Here is a 16,506-nt window from a genome sequence, read left to right on the forward strand (position 1 = left end):
TGTATATATATATAGTATATACTATATATATATACTGTATATATATATGTATATGTGTATATATGTGTATATATGTATATATATATATACAGTGTATATATATATATATATACTGTATATATATATATACAGTATATATATATATATATATATATATATACAGTATATATATATATATATATATATATATATATACATATATATATATATATACTGTGTATATATATATATATATATATATATATACTGTGTATATATATATATATATATATACTGTGTATATATATATATACTGTGTATATATATATATATATATACATATATATATATATACATACAGATAGATAGATAGATAGATAGATAGATAGATAGATAGATAGATAGATAGATAGATAGATAGATAGATGTATATATGTATGTATATATAAAGACACATTAGAGAACACTGCTCCGTTTATTATGAGGGATTTATAATCATTATGGCTCAGGTGGTGAGGTTGGTGGGCAGGGGTGGGGTGTGTGAGAACAGTGTTTGTTTGCAGTCCGAATGGCCCCGGGAAGAAGCTGTTTGTGTCTGGAGGTGTCGACCAGAGGGCAGTGGGCCAAACAGGTAGTGAGTGGGATTCAAGGGGTCACCTGTGAAGAGAGGCAGAGGGCAGCCAATGTTTTTTTTTGTTGTTGTTGTTTTTTTTTGGGGGGGGGGGGGGGGGTGTTAATTACCCTCTGCTCATCCTTCCTGTTGTCAGTTGTGGCCACTGCGTACCAAACACCCAGATAGTTGGAGTCCACGCTCTCCACTGAGGACCAGTAGAAGGCTAGCAGGAGCTTCTGGTTCAGGTTATTCTTCCTTACGACGCGGAGTTATTTCAGCCGCTGCTGGACCTTCTTCTTTATCTTATGGTCGACGGAGATGTGAGTGCCCAGAAACCTAAAGATGGAGACAGAATCCAACCATTCTCCCTTTATAATAAGAGGGGAATGAACCTGTCTGTGCCTTATGAAGTCTATTATGAGTTCTTTTGTTTTAAAGACCGTCAGCTTCAGGTTACAGAAGCAAAACAGAATACATGTGTGTGAGTGAGAGGGAGGCAGGTAGAAAAAGGTGAATATGTAAGGAGAAAAGGTAGTGCAAGGTGGATAAATGCAAGGGGTCAACCATCAAAAGCAATGAACAGTGAAGTCGAGTTATTTTTCAAGTGATTTTTGAAGCTTGAAGAAGTTATTTTAATGGTTTTTTGTATTTTGTAAGCAAATACCAGCAGCATTTTTATAACGTAACAATAAAGGCTATTTATAACTTCAGCACCAACACTTTGTTTGCTCTGATAAAGTTTAAATAAAGAAGGATTGAAGAAGACACAGCATATTGAAAACATGTTTTATTCACACAATGCAAAACAACTTTGGATCTGTTGACATCATATTCCTGCTAAATGATATGATATAGTCAATGCATCTTTTTAAACACATTTGTATTTGGCATCAAACCTCTATTTTTATGTACACTTTTCTGTAACGAGAGAGAAAACTCGTTACTCGTGCAAACACCGAGTGTAACAGGGAGTGTATTCAATGCGAATATTTTTTACTTTTAGATTAGCAACCCAGACTCTAGCAGTTCATCCAGATGGTTTGTCACACTGGAGCAGCACTTCGGCACTTCAGTGTTTGTCATCTGTTTCAGTTTATTCCTCTTAATATCAGGATTCAAGATGCTGACCGCGTAAATCCAACCCCAGCATCTGATTCCCTTTATATCATCTCAGCGGTCTATTCTGTTCTGGTAAATGAACGGAGAACAAATCTTCCCTTGAACAATATTTATATTAGACAACTATTGGTTATGACTGCACGTCGAGTTTATGCATTCTACAAAGAAACACAGAAACGGCTAAATCAGTTGCCTTACACAAGCAGGGCTGCTGTTGCTGTAATGTATAATGGAATAAATTCACCCCTCTATATAAGAAAATACAGCCTTTAACTCTGTGTGGGGAAAACTAGTTTGTACAATTCAAACCTCTACGTCACTTCCCCAGCGCGTCTGCCTCCGCCTCTCCTTCTCTCACCCTCTCTTTCTCTCTCCTCATGGTTGCAATGGCCACAGCCTCATCAAAGCACATGCTGAGGGGACTGTTTCTGACTTCGGCCCTGTCCCTCCTCCCCTCTCTCTCCCGGCTATCTCCCCTGAGCTTTGGACTCTCTTTCTTCTCAGAGCCCTCGTCGCTCTGGTCTCCGTCCTTGTCCTGCTCTCCTGGGACTCTCAGCGTGTTGTCTCTCCCTCTGTCGCCGTCTCTTCTCTCTCTTTGCTGCTGCTGCTGTCGGATGGTCAGGGCGGTGATTCTGCAGTGCTGCGGCTTCGGAGGCACCACCGGCACGGCTTTAACTTGGTAGATCTTCGGCTGTGAGGAGACCAGCGTGCTTCCGACACCCTCTAAGGGGCCGTCACTCTTCTCACTCTCTCTTCCCTCTTTCATATCAGAGCCCACCTCTTTAAATTGGTTATCTTCACTTGGCGCAGTTTCAAGTTGCTCATCGGCTGTCTGTTTACCATCGCTCTCATTCTCTGGCTGATCTGAAAACGCTTCTGCTGTGACATGTTCCTGAGAGTCTTCCTTGCTGGCCATCTTCTCATGAGTTTCTCTCTGGGTCTCATCTTCGTTAAACTCTTGTTGCATTTCTAAACTTGTTGGCGCTCCTTCAGCCGTCTCAACTGGTTCACCGTCTATTTCTATCATACCTTCCGTCTTCTTCGCCTCCTCTTTGTCGTCTTCCACCATTTCCTTTGATCCGTGCTCTTCGTCCTGTTCATCTTTTACCAAATGTTCTTGCCCAACATCACCCTCCCTCTCAGACTGCGCCTTTTCCTCATCTTCTATCACTTCAGATACAATGTCCTCAAGTTCTTCCCAAATGTCATTGTGTGTCCCACAGATTTGGGTATCCTGCTCATTGCTACTGTCGTGTTCTCTGTCAGCTTTTCCCTCTGAGGTTTCTTCCCTCATTCTCTCGTCACTTTCCTCTATTTTCAGTACAAACTGTTCACACATGTCCTCCATTTCATTGCATATCACACCATTCTCCCCCTCCTTATTGTCTCTCTCTGTTGTACCCCCTCCATTACAGCTTCTGGTATGATTTGTTGATTCAGTTTCTTTCTGGTTCATCATTTCCTGAGATGGATAATCGCTGTGAGCAATTTCAACTACTTCCTTCACCTCCTCAACGCTCGTGCCAGCCACAGTGCTGGATTCGTCAGCGTCCTCGGTGACTGGCAGTGGAAACTCTGTACAGCAGGTTGTTGAGGATATTTCACTTTCAGTATCTTTCATAATATCCAGATGTTCCTCTGTTTCTCTGCTGCAGATAGTTAAGAGACAAAAACAGTTTAGACGCGTACAATATAAGTGAGACTTTAAGACATATTAACGTTTGTTTATAGAATTTTTTGAGCTCTAATTTTGAGCTTCTTCTTTAATATTTCTTCCTGATTTAATTAAACTTGTAGCAGTTTGTTCTTGTAGCATTTCTCAAGCTGATGACACAAAGTTTAATGTATCAAAAGAGAATTCCCCTCAGTTTGTTATGATTTTCTAATGGAGGGACGGGAAGGACATGTGGTGCTATCTGCCACACTGTACTTTTAATCTTTTTCCACCAGGGGGTGCACACAGGTTTCAGGCATTAGCCTTCAAATCATCCAAGTAGTGGCCACTGTGACCACACAACTTAACTACAGGATACTGGAAAACAAATCACCACAGCAAAACAAGAGTGAAGTGATTATAGTGTCTTTTGAAAAGTGTGCAGTTCGGTTTCTTCTCCAAAATCAGCCACAAAAACATAACTGACATGTAAACCTTTTCAAGTTTATATGTTAAGCATGCTAGCACTATTTACATCTTTCTCATTCATGTGGAATAACGTTTCTCATAAGTAAGGTCAAATAGCCTGTTCACTCTCCATTCTATTTCTGTTTGGCCTTCTCAAACTCCTGAGGGAAATATCTGGGTCATTACAGTCTAAAGGTTTCACCGGCTGACTGTTGTCTGGGTATATTCAGATTATTAGGTTGCTGGACCCAGTTGCAGAGAAAGATGAAAACAATAAGGCGAGTTTAAAATCAAAATAACGAACTGAAAGATGCTCAAACATCATATGTCAGACAGGTGGTGCAGAACCTGGTCACATTCTAATTAAACATCAAGCATTTAAGCTACAATCACACACACTGTTGTGGTTTTCTGACTCACTGTTAGTGTAAAATAACAGATAAAATAGTTGTTGTTGTGCTTTTTCTGTCTGCCAGTCAGGAAAGATTAAGACAAAAATGCACATGCATGGTAACTATAATGATAAATACTAAAATCTGAGATTGTAATCAGTTGTCACCTTTGCACGTCGTTTTCCAGCTGGTCTCCTTCCTGATGAACTTTAGTTTCCTCTTGTTTTTCTATCATCTCCTTTTCATCCAGTCCATTTTTATCTTCTCTGTCGTTCACTTCTACCTGCTCCCGCTCTCCCGTAGTTGTTTCTGTACATGCCGAATGTTCAGTTTTCAGTGACTGGCAGTCTCTTTCTTCAGAGCTCTCTATGTAATGCACAGAAACGCTATCATGAGGGGAACTTTCCTCTCCATCAGTTTCAGGTTCCAACCCAGAGATTGTGTTCAAAAAGAAATCCGGTGGAAGGCTTTTAACGAACATGCTCTCGTCTTCCTCACTACTGTACTCGTTATCACCAATGTCATCCCCCATAGCCTCGTCTTCAGATGAAGACTCATCCGGTCCGTGGACAGGCGAGGTCATGTAAGGCAGGCTGAGGGATTTTGTGTGTCGACTGTGCAAGTCGAGACTGAGCGGTCTGTGTGGGTTTGACTCGCTGGGACTTTGAGGGCCTGGACGCAGGCGTGACTGTGGCTCTGGAGGACAAGGAGAAGTCTGAACTTGAGCCATTGATTCATACTCATCGTCTGAGTGACAAGGAGGTTCAACAGAGAACTCCTGCACCTATTGGGGAAAAAAGAGGAACCACATTAAAAAGCTTTCACAAATACAGCGTAATACTGCTCCTGTGCAAATAACCATTTTCTTCTGCAAACCTCCAACTTCTTATGTGCTAAGAAAGATTTGCAACCATAAAAAACACACCTGATAAGAGACACTGCAGTCCATATGGTCCATTCCACTGCAGTCCATTTGGTCCAGGAATTCAAAGTTGTCTTGAATGTAGCCAAACATATTCTGGTTGTCGCCTGCCACCTCTGTTGAGTTGAGAACATCAGAAGCATTGAACTCTCCATTATCTTCATGCTGAGTGTCCTCTGGCTGAAGCTCGGACGTCTCACTAACTTTCATTTCTGTCAATGAAACAACGATCATGAGTTAATGAGTTTCACGACTGAGTAAAATTCATTTGTTGCACTGTACTTGCAATAGTTTAATTCTAAGACAGCTGCAGAAAAACAAAGAGAAAAAACGAATTTCTGGGGAAAATACAAGCGTAAGATTATTGGGCTTATTTTTTGACTGATTCTCAAAATGTGCTTGGAGGAAATAAATAAAAACAAAAATGCTCAAGTATTTTAAAAGACTATAGTCAAAGGTTGGGGCAAAAAAGACTTAGAGCAGTTGAATGGATGTCATCCTTCAGATTACCCTAATGTGGTCATTTGCACAAAACACATACAGAAGTCAGATTGGCAAGTATTTGGTATTCCTGTTAAAGGGCACCATCGAAAAAGTTGAAGGTCAAACGTTTGACCCGTTTATGAAACTTAGCAGAACTGTTTGTGGAATTTTATATAAAACCACATTAAAACTCAGGGTTACATTACAAAAAGTCAACAAAGAGAAAAATCGCTAGTCCCCCTGGGAGTGTTTCCTCGATAGGTGCACCGGAGGTCTTGACTATTTGTACCAAATTTTAAAGAAATCTTTGTAGTAGCAGCTAAGACGTTTAAGTTTGAACCAGAAAATCAATAACTGATGTGCAAAACAGTTATTATTTGCAGTCCTTGTAAGAAAAAGTGGTCATTGTAATAAAAAAGTTCAAATTACCCATATATTCATCATCTTCAACATTTTGTTCAGCATTTTTGGCATCACCTTTGTTATCTTCTTCTGAGTTGGACAGGAGGCTTTTGGCTCGTTGTCTCTTAGGTTCATCTCCTTTCTCTTCTGCTCCTTTTTCCGTTTTCTCCTCAGCACCACCTGCTGCCACCGAATCCTCTGTCGTCTCCACGTCTTCTGCACTGCTTTTCTCCTTTTCACTTTTCACTTCCTCCTCCTCCTTCTTGGTTTCTTCCACATTCCATTCCATTACTCTGCTTACCTTTTTCGCTGCCTTTTCTGCTCCCGCCTTGTCACCCCCGTTTTTGTCTCTACGTTGTATGATCCTGTCAGCTCCGCCCCCTTGAAGAACCCCTAAAGCCAGGTTAGAGGTGATATGTAGTGGCACAGTAACCATGGTGGGTCCTGTGATGTGCATGGCTGCTCTCCGACCAGCTTTAGTGGATATTCCTGGAGATCTGGACTGGACAGTATCATTGCCTGCTAATCCTAAACCTTCTGGATCAAGAGCTGTGTAGGTACCCTGTACGCCTGCACCACCGCTTACTAGCCCTGTTCCCCTGCGGTAGGTCACAGCATATTCACTGGCACCTAATCCACCTGAAGATACTGGGAGCTCAGAGACAGCCTGAGGGGTGGTAGTGACAAGGGGAGACATGCTGGTGGAAGGAGGGCGCTGGCCAGGACGCCTGGTACCTAAAAATATAATGACAAATAAGTTTAGCCTAAGTGAAAGGTAAAGTTGAGTCTAAATTTTGATATTATCTGCAAACAATAATTTGAATCAACAATGAATCCTCCAAGATTGACAGAATCAAGTTTATGCATGATTATCCATGTTGAAACACCCGACTGTGCACCTTGGGCACTGACTTGATCTCAACTAATTTCACTGGGCTGGACTGAACCATGACCTCTTGACTGTATTTGTGCTTTTGGTGCTTTTTGGAGTATTTTGAGCTTATCTAATGATGTGGCTTTCTTTTTGCTTACTTGTATTTTTAAAAAAACCCACAAAAGGTCTGTGCTCCAGGTTTGACAAGTGAAAATCTAGTAAAGTATACTTTTCACCAGTGTGGCAAAATATTCTCACAGCAGTTTGTAAAATAATCGTGTTTTTCCTGTTCACAAATATCCCATTTCTATGTTCACATACTTATTCATTCTATTTGTATTTATATTAGAGGGGAGGTCTTGATGTGTTACATTTCTACCTTCTGTTTTTCAAACATGAGTTTGTGTATGTCTGATACCAACTTCATTCATGTATTTTCTGTTGTGTTTTCATTTACTCCAAACGATCTTATATGTAGGGATTTTTTCCAGGTACACAAAATCATTTCTCTTGTTTAAGTGGAGAAAAAGTCCACATTTGGAGACTTAGGGATTGGAGGTGCCAATGGGTATTTTAGGACATTTATTTTAACTGCTCTATTAAGAGTTTGTTAGAGATTTGTTAGTTCCACATGGTGTACGGTAGGTTAAATATTAACAACAGCAGTGACTCCAGACATGCTCATAAAAGTATGGCACAAGTTTGACTATCGCATGGACAAATGGCCTGCTCAAAGTGGAGCACTTTTGAACACTGTAAATTTTCAGAATCAGAATCACGTTTTTTGCAAAGCTTTTACACAAACGGGGAATTTGTCTTGGTGTCATTGATACAGAAACAGAATATGTAGTATTTACAGTATATATAATCTATATTTCTCTATATAAATACACTAAATAAGAATATATACTAAATGCCTACAGATGTTAGAATATAAATTAAAAATTAAATGAAGGTTATGGGTGGGGAGGCAAAATGTAGGTAGAACATGATGTGCAAAGCGCTGTTTTGTATGTAAAACCTTAATAATATTTTAAGATTTACCGCAAGTTTCTACGTCCATTACTTTAAAAAACATAGCCTCTCCAAACTGAATGATTCATTTTGATACACTCTGTACATTAGCTTCAAATTTACGCTAGCTCTCATGGGAAAAAACGAATCAGCTGGTGTCTATAAACGTTAATGGATTTTACATTTTGTCACGAGACTGGGTTAAATTCTAGCATTTTACTTTGTGCTACTTAAGATTAATTTGCATGTGTCACTCTTTGCATTGCACTGATGCAGTCTATAAATGTTTCTAGCTAGCCATTCTTGCTAGTGGTTGTAGTTAAACCGCTAGTAAATGTGGTCACTTCTTACTTCAAAATATGACTTGTAGTCACTGCTGGTAAAGTACTCTGAGACATCAGTAAGACTAGAAAAATTAAAAGCACTATATAAATACCAGCACAGTCCAAAAACTGCAATGGGGATGGCTTAATTGCTTCAAAGCGGGACTTTACGAAATGGCATGTAAAAGTGCTTTTTTCTTCAAGACATTAGAAAACAAACTCCATTCAACTCTATTGTGTGGTGATGGTGGAAGAAGTTCCCAGTCAGCTGTTCACTATCACCAGATGCATTTAAATGAAATTTTATCTACTCGTTTTCTTCTTATACGTAAGCACTGTGAGTTCACATTTTAACAAACCTCAGAGTCTTACAGCTTAATCAAATCAAACAAATTAAATCAACATTTCAAATTCTTTATAGAAGAGTTTATATCTAAATAAATATGAAATTCACTTACTTCTTAACATTTTTACTGCATTTAATTATTTTTCTAAGTAACAAATTCATCATTTTAATGTTTCAGAAGACGATACCTTCATTTGGATAGGATGGGGAGCTGAGGGAGTCCATGCTTCTTGCAGGTCTCAGAGCAGGCCTTTCTTTCTCTGGAGCTGAAAAAATATAAAAATTATTTCTAAGATAAGTGAGATAATATATAGAGAGAAGCTGTTGGAACTGATCTATGGGAGACTTAAAACTGATGTCCAAAACAGCAGCCAGCAGCAACAGTTTTCTAAAAGTACATTAATAAAATGTGCCAAAATACAAACAAATTATATTTACATTTTTAAATATTAATATTTAAAAATATGTGAGTTTGAATGTCATTTTAAATGTTGCTATTTCCTAAAAGTGAGAAGAAATTAGAAAACAAACCAAAGAGAATAAAGTTGTCAACACGCAAACCTGTTTATGGAAAAGGAGAAATTAACTTAGTAGGAATAAATGATGTGACTCATTTCTATGTGAAGGTTTTGTACCTTTGGTTGAAGGTTTGTGTTTTCGCCGTGGATCCGGGAATCGTCCTCCAATGTTAAAGATGGACATCCACTTCCTGCCTTTAAGGGATCCTTTCCTCCTGAGGCGAGCAAGACACGCACATTTGCAAGAAGTTTATATGAAAAGAAATGTTATTTTCTAACATACAAGCATCACTTGTTCATTCACCTGATACTCTAAAAAGTGTAAGCGACTAAGATTTTGTGTATAACGGACAGTAATGGTGACCCAGATAAAGAAATGGTTTACTCACTTGTCTGTGCCTTCAATGATGGCATGGTAAGGTCTTATGGGAAGTGGACCATCTCCTGGACTGATGTTCCCATAGCTACAAGCTGGGGTGGGAACAGGCCGGAATAAACATTCCTCCGTGTTGGGGAATGCTGATGGGGATGGTAGGGACTTCCTTCTCTCGTTTGATATGTCTGAAGAGGTCAGAGGAAAGATTTTAAGCTGTGGTACATAAGTTTATCGCCTTTCTCTGCACGTGAGTGTCTGTGGATGCACATCTGTGTTCTGACCTGCATCGGGAAACAGCTGAGGGACGTGTGTGAGAATGAACTCCACCACGATGGACTGGACCCTGACCTCCATGAAGGCCGCAGTGCCATTGAATCCTGTCGCTTCAATGTCTTTAGACCTTTTCATACAGATTGATAGATTGGTTTACTGATTGATTATCACAACTGCAAGACATGACTATGTGCTAAAGGAGAAGAAGGAATGGATGAAAACAACAGAAGAACAAAGTGAAGCAGAAAAGGAACAAGGAACAGGTAAGCAAAGGCAGCGGTGCACTATACAAGGTTATTGAATCGCATACAATATAAATTAAAATTACAGTAACTTTCAGCAGTTTATATATATAGTATTTTCCCTCAGAATGAAAGCAGGTAGTGTATCCCTCAGTTCACAAGAGCACATATCTGAGACACACTGATTTTTCATTAACACACCTGAGCAGGTTGGGGGCCCAGACAATGGCCAGGTTCCTGGAGTGCATGTTGGTTTCTGACGAATACGAGGCCATTCTGACAAGATGACGCATGAGAAACTCCAGAGTCCTGTAGGACACACATGATACATGATCAGCTTTTAAATCTGCAGCCTTGTTAGAAACAGTATTATTTTACACATCAACCACATAATAATCAGTATTATCATCTGTAAATGTGGGATTAATGGTGGTTTTCGTAAAGGAAATACTGTTATTGGTCAGTTCTTTACTTTTTAATTGGTAACTGTACTGGACTTTTGGACTGTGTGATCCAACTAAGTGAAGTATTTCAGCCATGTTGAACTGTAATGAGAGCCCAGGGTAGACCCAGGGCTTTCTTGGCTGGCTTTGGAATGCCTTGCATGCCCCTGGAGGACGAGGTGGTTAGGGAGAGAAGAGTGTCGGCATCTGTGCTTATGTTTCTACCCCACGATAATAGATGGATGATGGCGGACCAAAACCGTGCAGTTAGGTTCTGGTCTGCCAGTTCAGCCCATTTATATGTAATTAAGCAGCTTCACGGGGTCCAGTGTTATTATCTGTAAATGTACAGTTTTGTAATATTTTCCTACATGTCTTCCTTGTGGCAGTGAACTAAAATCTACATATAGAAGAATTTACTAAAGCCTACTAATCTCTGGTGAAGTAATAAAATTGAGCTGATCTGTTGTGATAGTTACTGGAGAGAAATAAAAGGAGATGCCCTCTGCTTGTGTGCAGAAATACAGGTTATTATATAGTAAAAGTGGCTGTCATTGGGATGCAGAGGGTTGTACCTGTAATGAGGTGCTGGTAGCTCTTTCAGGACATCACCGATCTTTACTAGCCTCTCCTCCTCTAGCTGGATGGCCACAGCTTCCTGTTAGGATATGTGTTATTTTCTGTTTTCATGCCTGTAGACCAGTCAAGGATTTTATTTTGTTTTTTTCGCATGTCTGAGATACTCACAGCAAATTTGTCATACAGCTGATATGTGAGCAGAGGGTTGGGCAGCTCTCTGAAATAAGCTTTACACAAAGAGCTGACACAGTGGATGTCCTGCAGGTACAAATCCTTGTTCAGTTCAGGATTTCCATCACTCTCAAACTCACCCCTGTTTTGAATGATAATAACATAATCGAATATCCATTAAAATATATGTGGATTATATTGTTTATTTACAGGTAAAGGTTGACCACACACAGACATTTTACCTGAGTTTCTGGATATTGGATGACACTCCAGACAACCTGTAGATCCCATCAACAATCCCATGATGCTCCACAAACTCACTGCAGCATCGCAGCACCAGTGGAACTGTGAAAGAAGACTCAAATGAATAACCTGGATATTGGCCTAATAAAAGCATGGAACATGTTCAATCTGTCATCTTTAGATACAAATATTTAGATGAAACTTTATTAATCCCTCGGGTTGCTTCCTAAGGGAAATTCTGGAAATTCGGTACATATACAGTCAATAAGTCTATCAAATCTATAATTTTATAACTAAAGCATACTGATGACTTTTGACTATGAAAATTTGCCCGGTTTCAATTGGTCCACGGATCTTATTGATAATGATCCTCTGACATCTAGAGGTTCATGCAGAGCATCAGGCATATGACTCAAAGACTCCTCGATCAAAACCTATGAAAGACTGTTGTAATGAATATAATTTCCAGGGTTAAAAACCTTTTTAAAAACTTATTTTAGGGTCAAAGTCACCACACCATTTATACTATATATATAAAACTTATATTGTGGTAGTTGAACAGGTTATTTTTAAGTACATTTCTGTAATACTGAGATTTGACAAATACAAACATGAAACTGATTTCAGCCACAGCTTTGTTGTTGTTTTGTCTTTGCTTATTGATAGTGAGAAAAATTAGCATACCAAACTATGACTGTGAACACAGCAAATATTCTGTCTGCTTAAAATAGTTATGTTTCCTTTGTCATTGTTGACATGTGGGCATTTAGCTTGAAGCACAGAAGTGCCAAAGACTACATGGATCCCTGAGAGGAATATTTCTGTTCTAAGGGTCACGGTTAAGTTGGCCAGGTGCACAGCAGATACCTTCCTCGTCCTTTCATCCCATTTATTGACATTATGTCCGATATTTTTTTGTTTATTTCATGTAAGTGGAAACATTACTGACAAGAAATGTGTTGCATCCCTGCTAAAATCTTAAAATACCAGAAAATAAAACAGAAGCTGAAGTGCAAAAATCATTGTTTCTCCAGTTATAGTACCACAAAAAAGTGTTTGCCCCCATCTGATTTCTTAGTTTGTTGCATATTTGTCACAGTTATATTTTATATGTTTCAGATTACCTAACATATTCTAATATTAGACAAAGACAACCTGAATAAATACAAAATGCAGCTTTTAAATTGTAATTTCATTGTTCAATTGTCCCCTAAGCCTCATAATTGGCTTTGCCACCCTTGGCAACAACAACTGCAATGAACATTTGTGATCACTGCAATGAGTTTTTCACTTTGCTCTGGAGGAATTTTGGCTCACTCATGTTTGCAGGATGAATTAATAAAGCCACACTGGAGGGTTTTCAAGCATGAATGGCCAGTTTAAGGTCATGCTAAAGATTATTTCACTATGACACTCCAACACCATTATTTTGGAGTTTTTTAAACCAATCAGAGGTGGACTTGCTGGTGTTTTGGATCACTGTCCTTCTTTTCAGCTCAACTCTGTTTGAGGTTTAGGGCATGAACTGTTGGCCAGACGTTCTCCTTGAGCATTTCTGGTAAAGAGATGGTTCCATCAGTTACAGAACGTCGTGCTGAAGCAGCAAAGCAGCCCCAGACCATCACACTATGCCCACTTATGACTGCTGGTCTGATGTTCTTCCAAAAAAGTCAACCTTTGTCTCATCAGTGCCAGAATACTTTCCCAAAAGTCTTTACCTTTTTTTTTTACTTACCCCCAAAGTAATTTGCCCTGCGATGTCCCACGCTTTGCCCACAATGAGTCAGTCGGGGTCACATTATAAAATGATTAAGACTTTTTCAAATGTTTGACTCAGCCTGGTGTGGTTTGACAAGCAAAGTCATAATCTGAACGTTGGCCTTCACGACTTGCCTATGCTTTTAAAAAAAGCATAGGCAAGCACTTTACTGCAGAGTGAGATGCTAAAGAGTTGAGAAACATGAGAAATATCCCATGAAATGTGCTTAATAGCAGGTTGCTTCAGTTTAGTAACACTTCTATGACATGTTTCATTTACATGGTATAAACGGTACTTCTGCTGATGTCTGACACCCATGTGTAAATGATTTATCTCTGCAGGATTGTGTTTAATGCAATGAAGAAAACTATGACAAGTGGAGAAAACAACAATAAGAGCAGGACATGTTTTCTAGTCAGGGTTGCTCACTTACCCTCTTGACCAGAGGTATTTAGATGCTCCAACAGATCACATCCAAACACCTTCTCTTTGTTGCCCCCTTTTCTTCGAACTCTCCTCATCTCTTCCTGTCTTCTCTTTTCACCTCACATTCAGACTGGTCCCCTCTACCCTGCTGGTGACGGTCAGGTTCACTGACTGTCTGTTCTGGATGCGTTGACCAAAATGGTTAAAGTGACGATGACTCTGATAAAACGTTGCACATTTCAGAGGTTTGACTGTGCTGCTGTTGCTTCTGTTTCCTTTGCTTCAGTGCATGTTGTTAGGTGCAGCTTGTTTCCTCTGTGAGCTGCGCTGCATTGGGGCTGTCACGTAAAATCGAGCGTTAGGACATACTTTGTTGTGTCTTCCTCCCTGCAAAAGCAGAAATGATAACGGTTTCGTTGTGGATATAGCAGTTTCACATTTTAACAATGAACAATCTCACAGTTAAAATCAAACAAACTGCACTGAACGCTCGCCTTGCATATGACGCCTTCACTTCCCCCTGATGCACTCAATTTATTTTCGAATGAAAGGCCACACCCTTGCATCTGTACTTCTCGTATTCACTGAAAAGAGCCCCTGAACGTTTCGCTCCAATCATGCTATAAGGTTTCTCTGAGGTGGTGGACCAACTTAAGCTTCTAATCTCCGCTCCTGCCTGAGGACTACGCTCACTACAGAGCCCGGTCTGTCCTCCCTGCCCTCATGTCAGGGCCATCGCGGCCCTGTTCTCATTTCAGCGGAAGTCGAGCACTGAACATATAGATTCACAGAGACGTTCAAACTCTCTCCCCACTCTCTCCATCTTCCTGACACCTGCCGCTACTCTCCTATCATCCACCACCCTCCCAATCGGTCCACGTTTTTGGAAAGACTTTAAATGTGATGAAACAAACAAATTAAAAAGCGAACACAAGTGTTCCTACCTTCACTCTGCATCGGCACACAAGTAGCAGCATAAAACGATGACGCAACAAACCACTAAACTTCCCCTGTTTAACTTCCTGAGTGTCTCTCCTTCTCTTGTGCTTTCTCTCTGTATTTGGCCCTCTGTTTCTCCGCCTCTGCTGAGTAGGGAAATCAGTTCATAGTATCTGTACAGTTCATCTATTTCCCTCACATGCGCTGCATTTGTCTCTCTGTGGGCCGACCTCCATCACCCTGACTGAAATAAGTAGATCTGAACGTACCTTAAAGATGAGGGATGAAATCTGATTACATTTTCTTCCATTTTAACAGTTTTACATCATTGCTACATATAAATATAAATATAAATATAAATATAAATATAAATATAAGTACCAGCAAAGTATCACATAGGGGCTGAAGAATTATCACCGGAGTTCCACACAGCTGTCATACAAAGATTCAGTATGTCAGTGAAATCATAAGATAAACTAAAGCTAGTCACACTGTGCCAATGAAGGAGAAGACAAACACATGAGCAAGAAAAGTAGTTCAGAAATGGTAAATGGCCTGTATTTATATAGCGCTTTACTAGTCCCTAAGGACCCCAAAGCGCTTTACATATCCAGTCATCCACCCATTCACACACACATTCACACACTGGTAATGGCAGCTACATTGTAGCCACAGCCACCCTGGGGTGCACTGACAGAGGCGAGGCTGCCAGACACTGGTGCCACCGGGCCCTCTGACCACCACCAGTAGGCAACGGGTGAAGTGTCTTGCCCAAGAACACAACGACCGAGACTGTCCAAGCTGGGGCTCGAACCGGCAACCTTCCGATTACAAGGCGAACTCCCAACTCTTGAGCCACAAAGAACACGAATGCACCACAAAGTAACAAAAGAGTCACAAAGCACTGCAGAGAAACATAAAAAGTCTAGTTGTTTGTGTGTGTGTGTGTGTGTGTGTGTGTGTGTGTGTGTGTGTGTGTGTCTACATTACACACTGTGTTGATGCTATTCTTGCAGTATCCTGTTATTTGAAATAAAGCCCTCAAAACATTATGTTTATGATGAGTTTCTGTGGACCTGCTGGACTTTTTCCCTTTTACAGTTCATCACAGATGGTTTCTACTGTAAAAGGTTTAGTTGTAAGAATCCCTGTTAAAGCAGATAAGTGTGGAATACTTATCACACCTGATTGTTCTCCGACTGTTTTTCTCTATAGATGGTTTACCTTCCTTTACTTATTTGCATCTCTGAGCTACAGTTTTGTAACTTCCTGTATTTTAATATGCTCCATTGCTTCTTCAGCTGTTATCGTGCAATTTTCTTGTTGTATCATCTCTAACAAATTGGCACAACATAGTCACCACTTATAATTCACTCTTAGGTCATAAGTAATGGGTTTTATATCAGTGCTTTATGCAGTGTTTTAACAATAACCTTAAATTTGCCAGGTTGTGCACTTGATTAATATTGCACATGTAATTGTTGGAAAATCTTTTAGTTAGTCTTGTGGATTTTAAGGTTTTGTATTTGCCAGTAGGTTATTGAGCCAGTACTCTGCAAGGCATTCCCAAAATTTATGAAGGCTGTAACTAAGAAATTACAAAGTGGTGGAGTACAAGAAGGACCTGGATTCACCCATCAGAGCTGGGACAGGCTCCAACCCCACTGCCACCCTGAACTTGATAACCAGAAGAAAATGGATGGATTGTTATTTCTTGCAACTTGGTCATTTTTATGGATGCCCACCTGTGTGTGTGTGTGTGGGGGGGGTGGGGGGGGTGGGGGTGGGGGGGGGGGGGGGGGGGGGGGTTAGTGTATATTTGCTGGTTTAGCCTCAGTTTAAGACTGTGTGTTTTATTTAAAAAACAATCTATTAATATTATCTAAATTTGATTTCTTATGTTTCTTTTCTTCTTGCCTCCTCAAGATTTTGTCTTCGTCGTGGAATT

At 40.0% G+C, this 16,506-nt stretch overlaps 1 protein-coding gene across 3 annotated transcripts; it reads right to left on the reverse strand.

Moving 5' to 3' along the window:
- Positions 1–1,343: 1,343 nt before the first annotated feature.
- arhgap30 (Rho GTPase activating protein 30) lies at positions 1,344–14,592 on the reverse strand. Of its 3 annotated transcripts, none has more exons than XM_086272728.1 (14): positions 14,564–14,592; positions 13,627–14,006; positions 11,434–11,536; positions 11,189–11,333; positions 11,017–11,099; positions 10,200–10,307; positions 9,765–9,883; positions 9,497–9,668; positions 9,225–9,322; positions 8,778–8,855; positions 6,108–6,767; positions 5,151–5,359; positions 4,393–5,009; positions 1,344–3,360 (listed from the first exon to the last, which is right to left on the reverse strand). In XM_086272728.1, exons 2-14 carry the CDS (start codon positions 13,712–13,714, stop codon positions 2,028–2,030), a joined length of 3,813 nt encoding a protein of 1,270 aa, XP_086128854.1. In that variant the 5' UTR covers positions 13,715–14,006; positions 14,564–14,592; the 3' UTR covers positions 1,344–2,027. The 3 variants fall into 3 exon arrangements, with proteins under 3 accessions (XP_086128854.1, XP_086128853.1, XP_086128852.1); XM_086272727.1 differs by having other exon boundaries at positions 1,344–3,357; positions 6,060–6,767; XM_086272726.1 differs by having other exon boundaries at positions 6,060–6,767.
- Positions 14,593–16,506: the final 1,914 nt, after the last annotated feature.

This window comes from Aulonocara sp. 'chitande type north' Nkhata Bay, linkage group LG18 (genome assembly GCF_057382095.1).
Source record: "Aulonocara sp. 'chitande type north' Nkhata Bay isolate Kocher_YH1m ecotype deep benthic linkage group LG18, A_spYH_male_GT1.1, whole genome shotgun sequence".
NCBI classification, from domain to species: domain Eukaryota; kingdom Metazoa; phylum Chordata; class Actinopteri; order Cichliformes; family Cichlidae; genus Aulonocara; species Aulonocara sp. 'chitande type north' Nkhata Bay.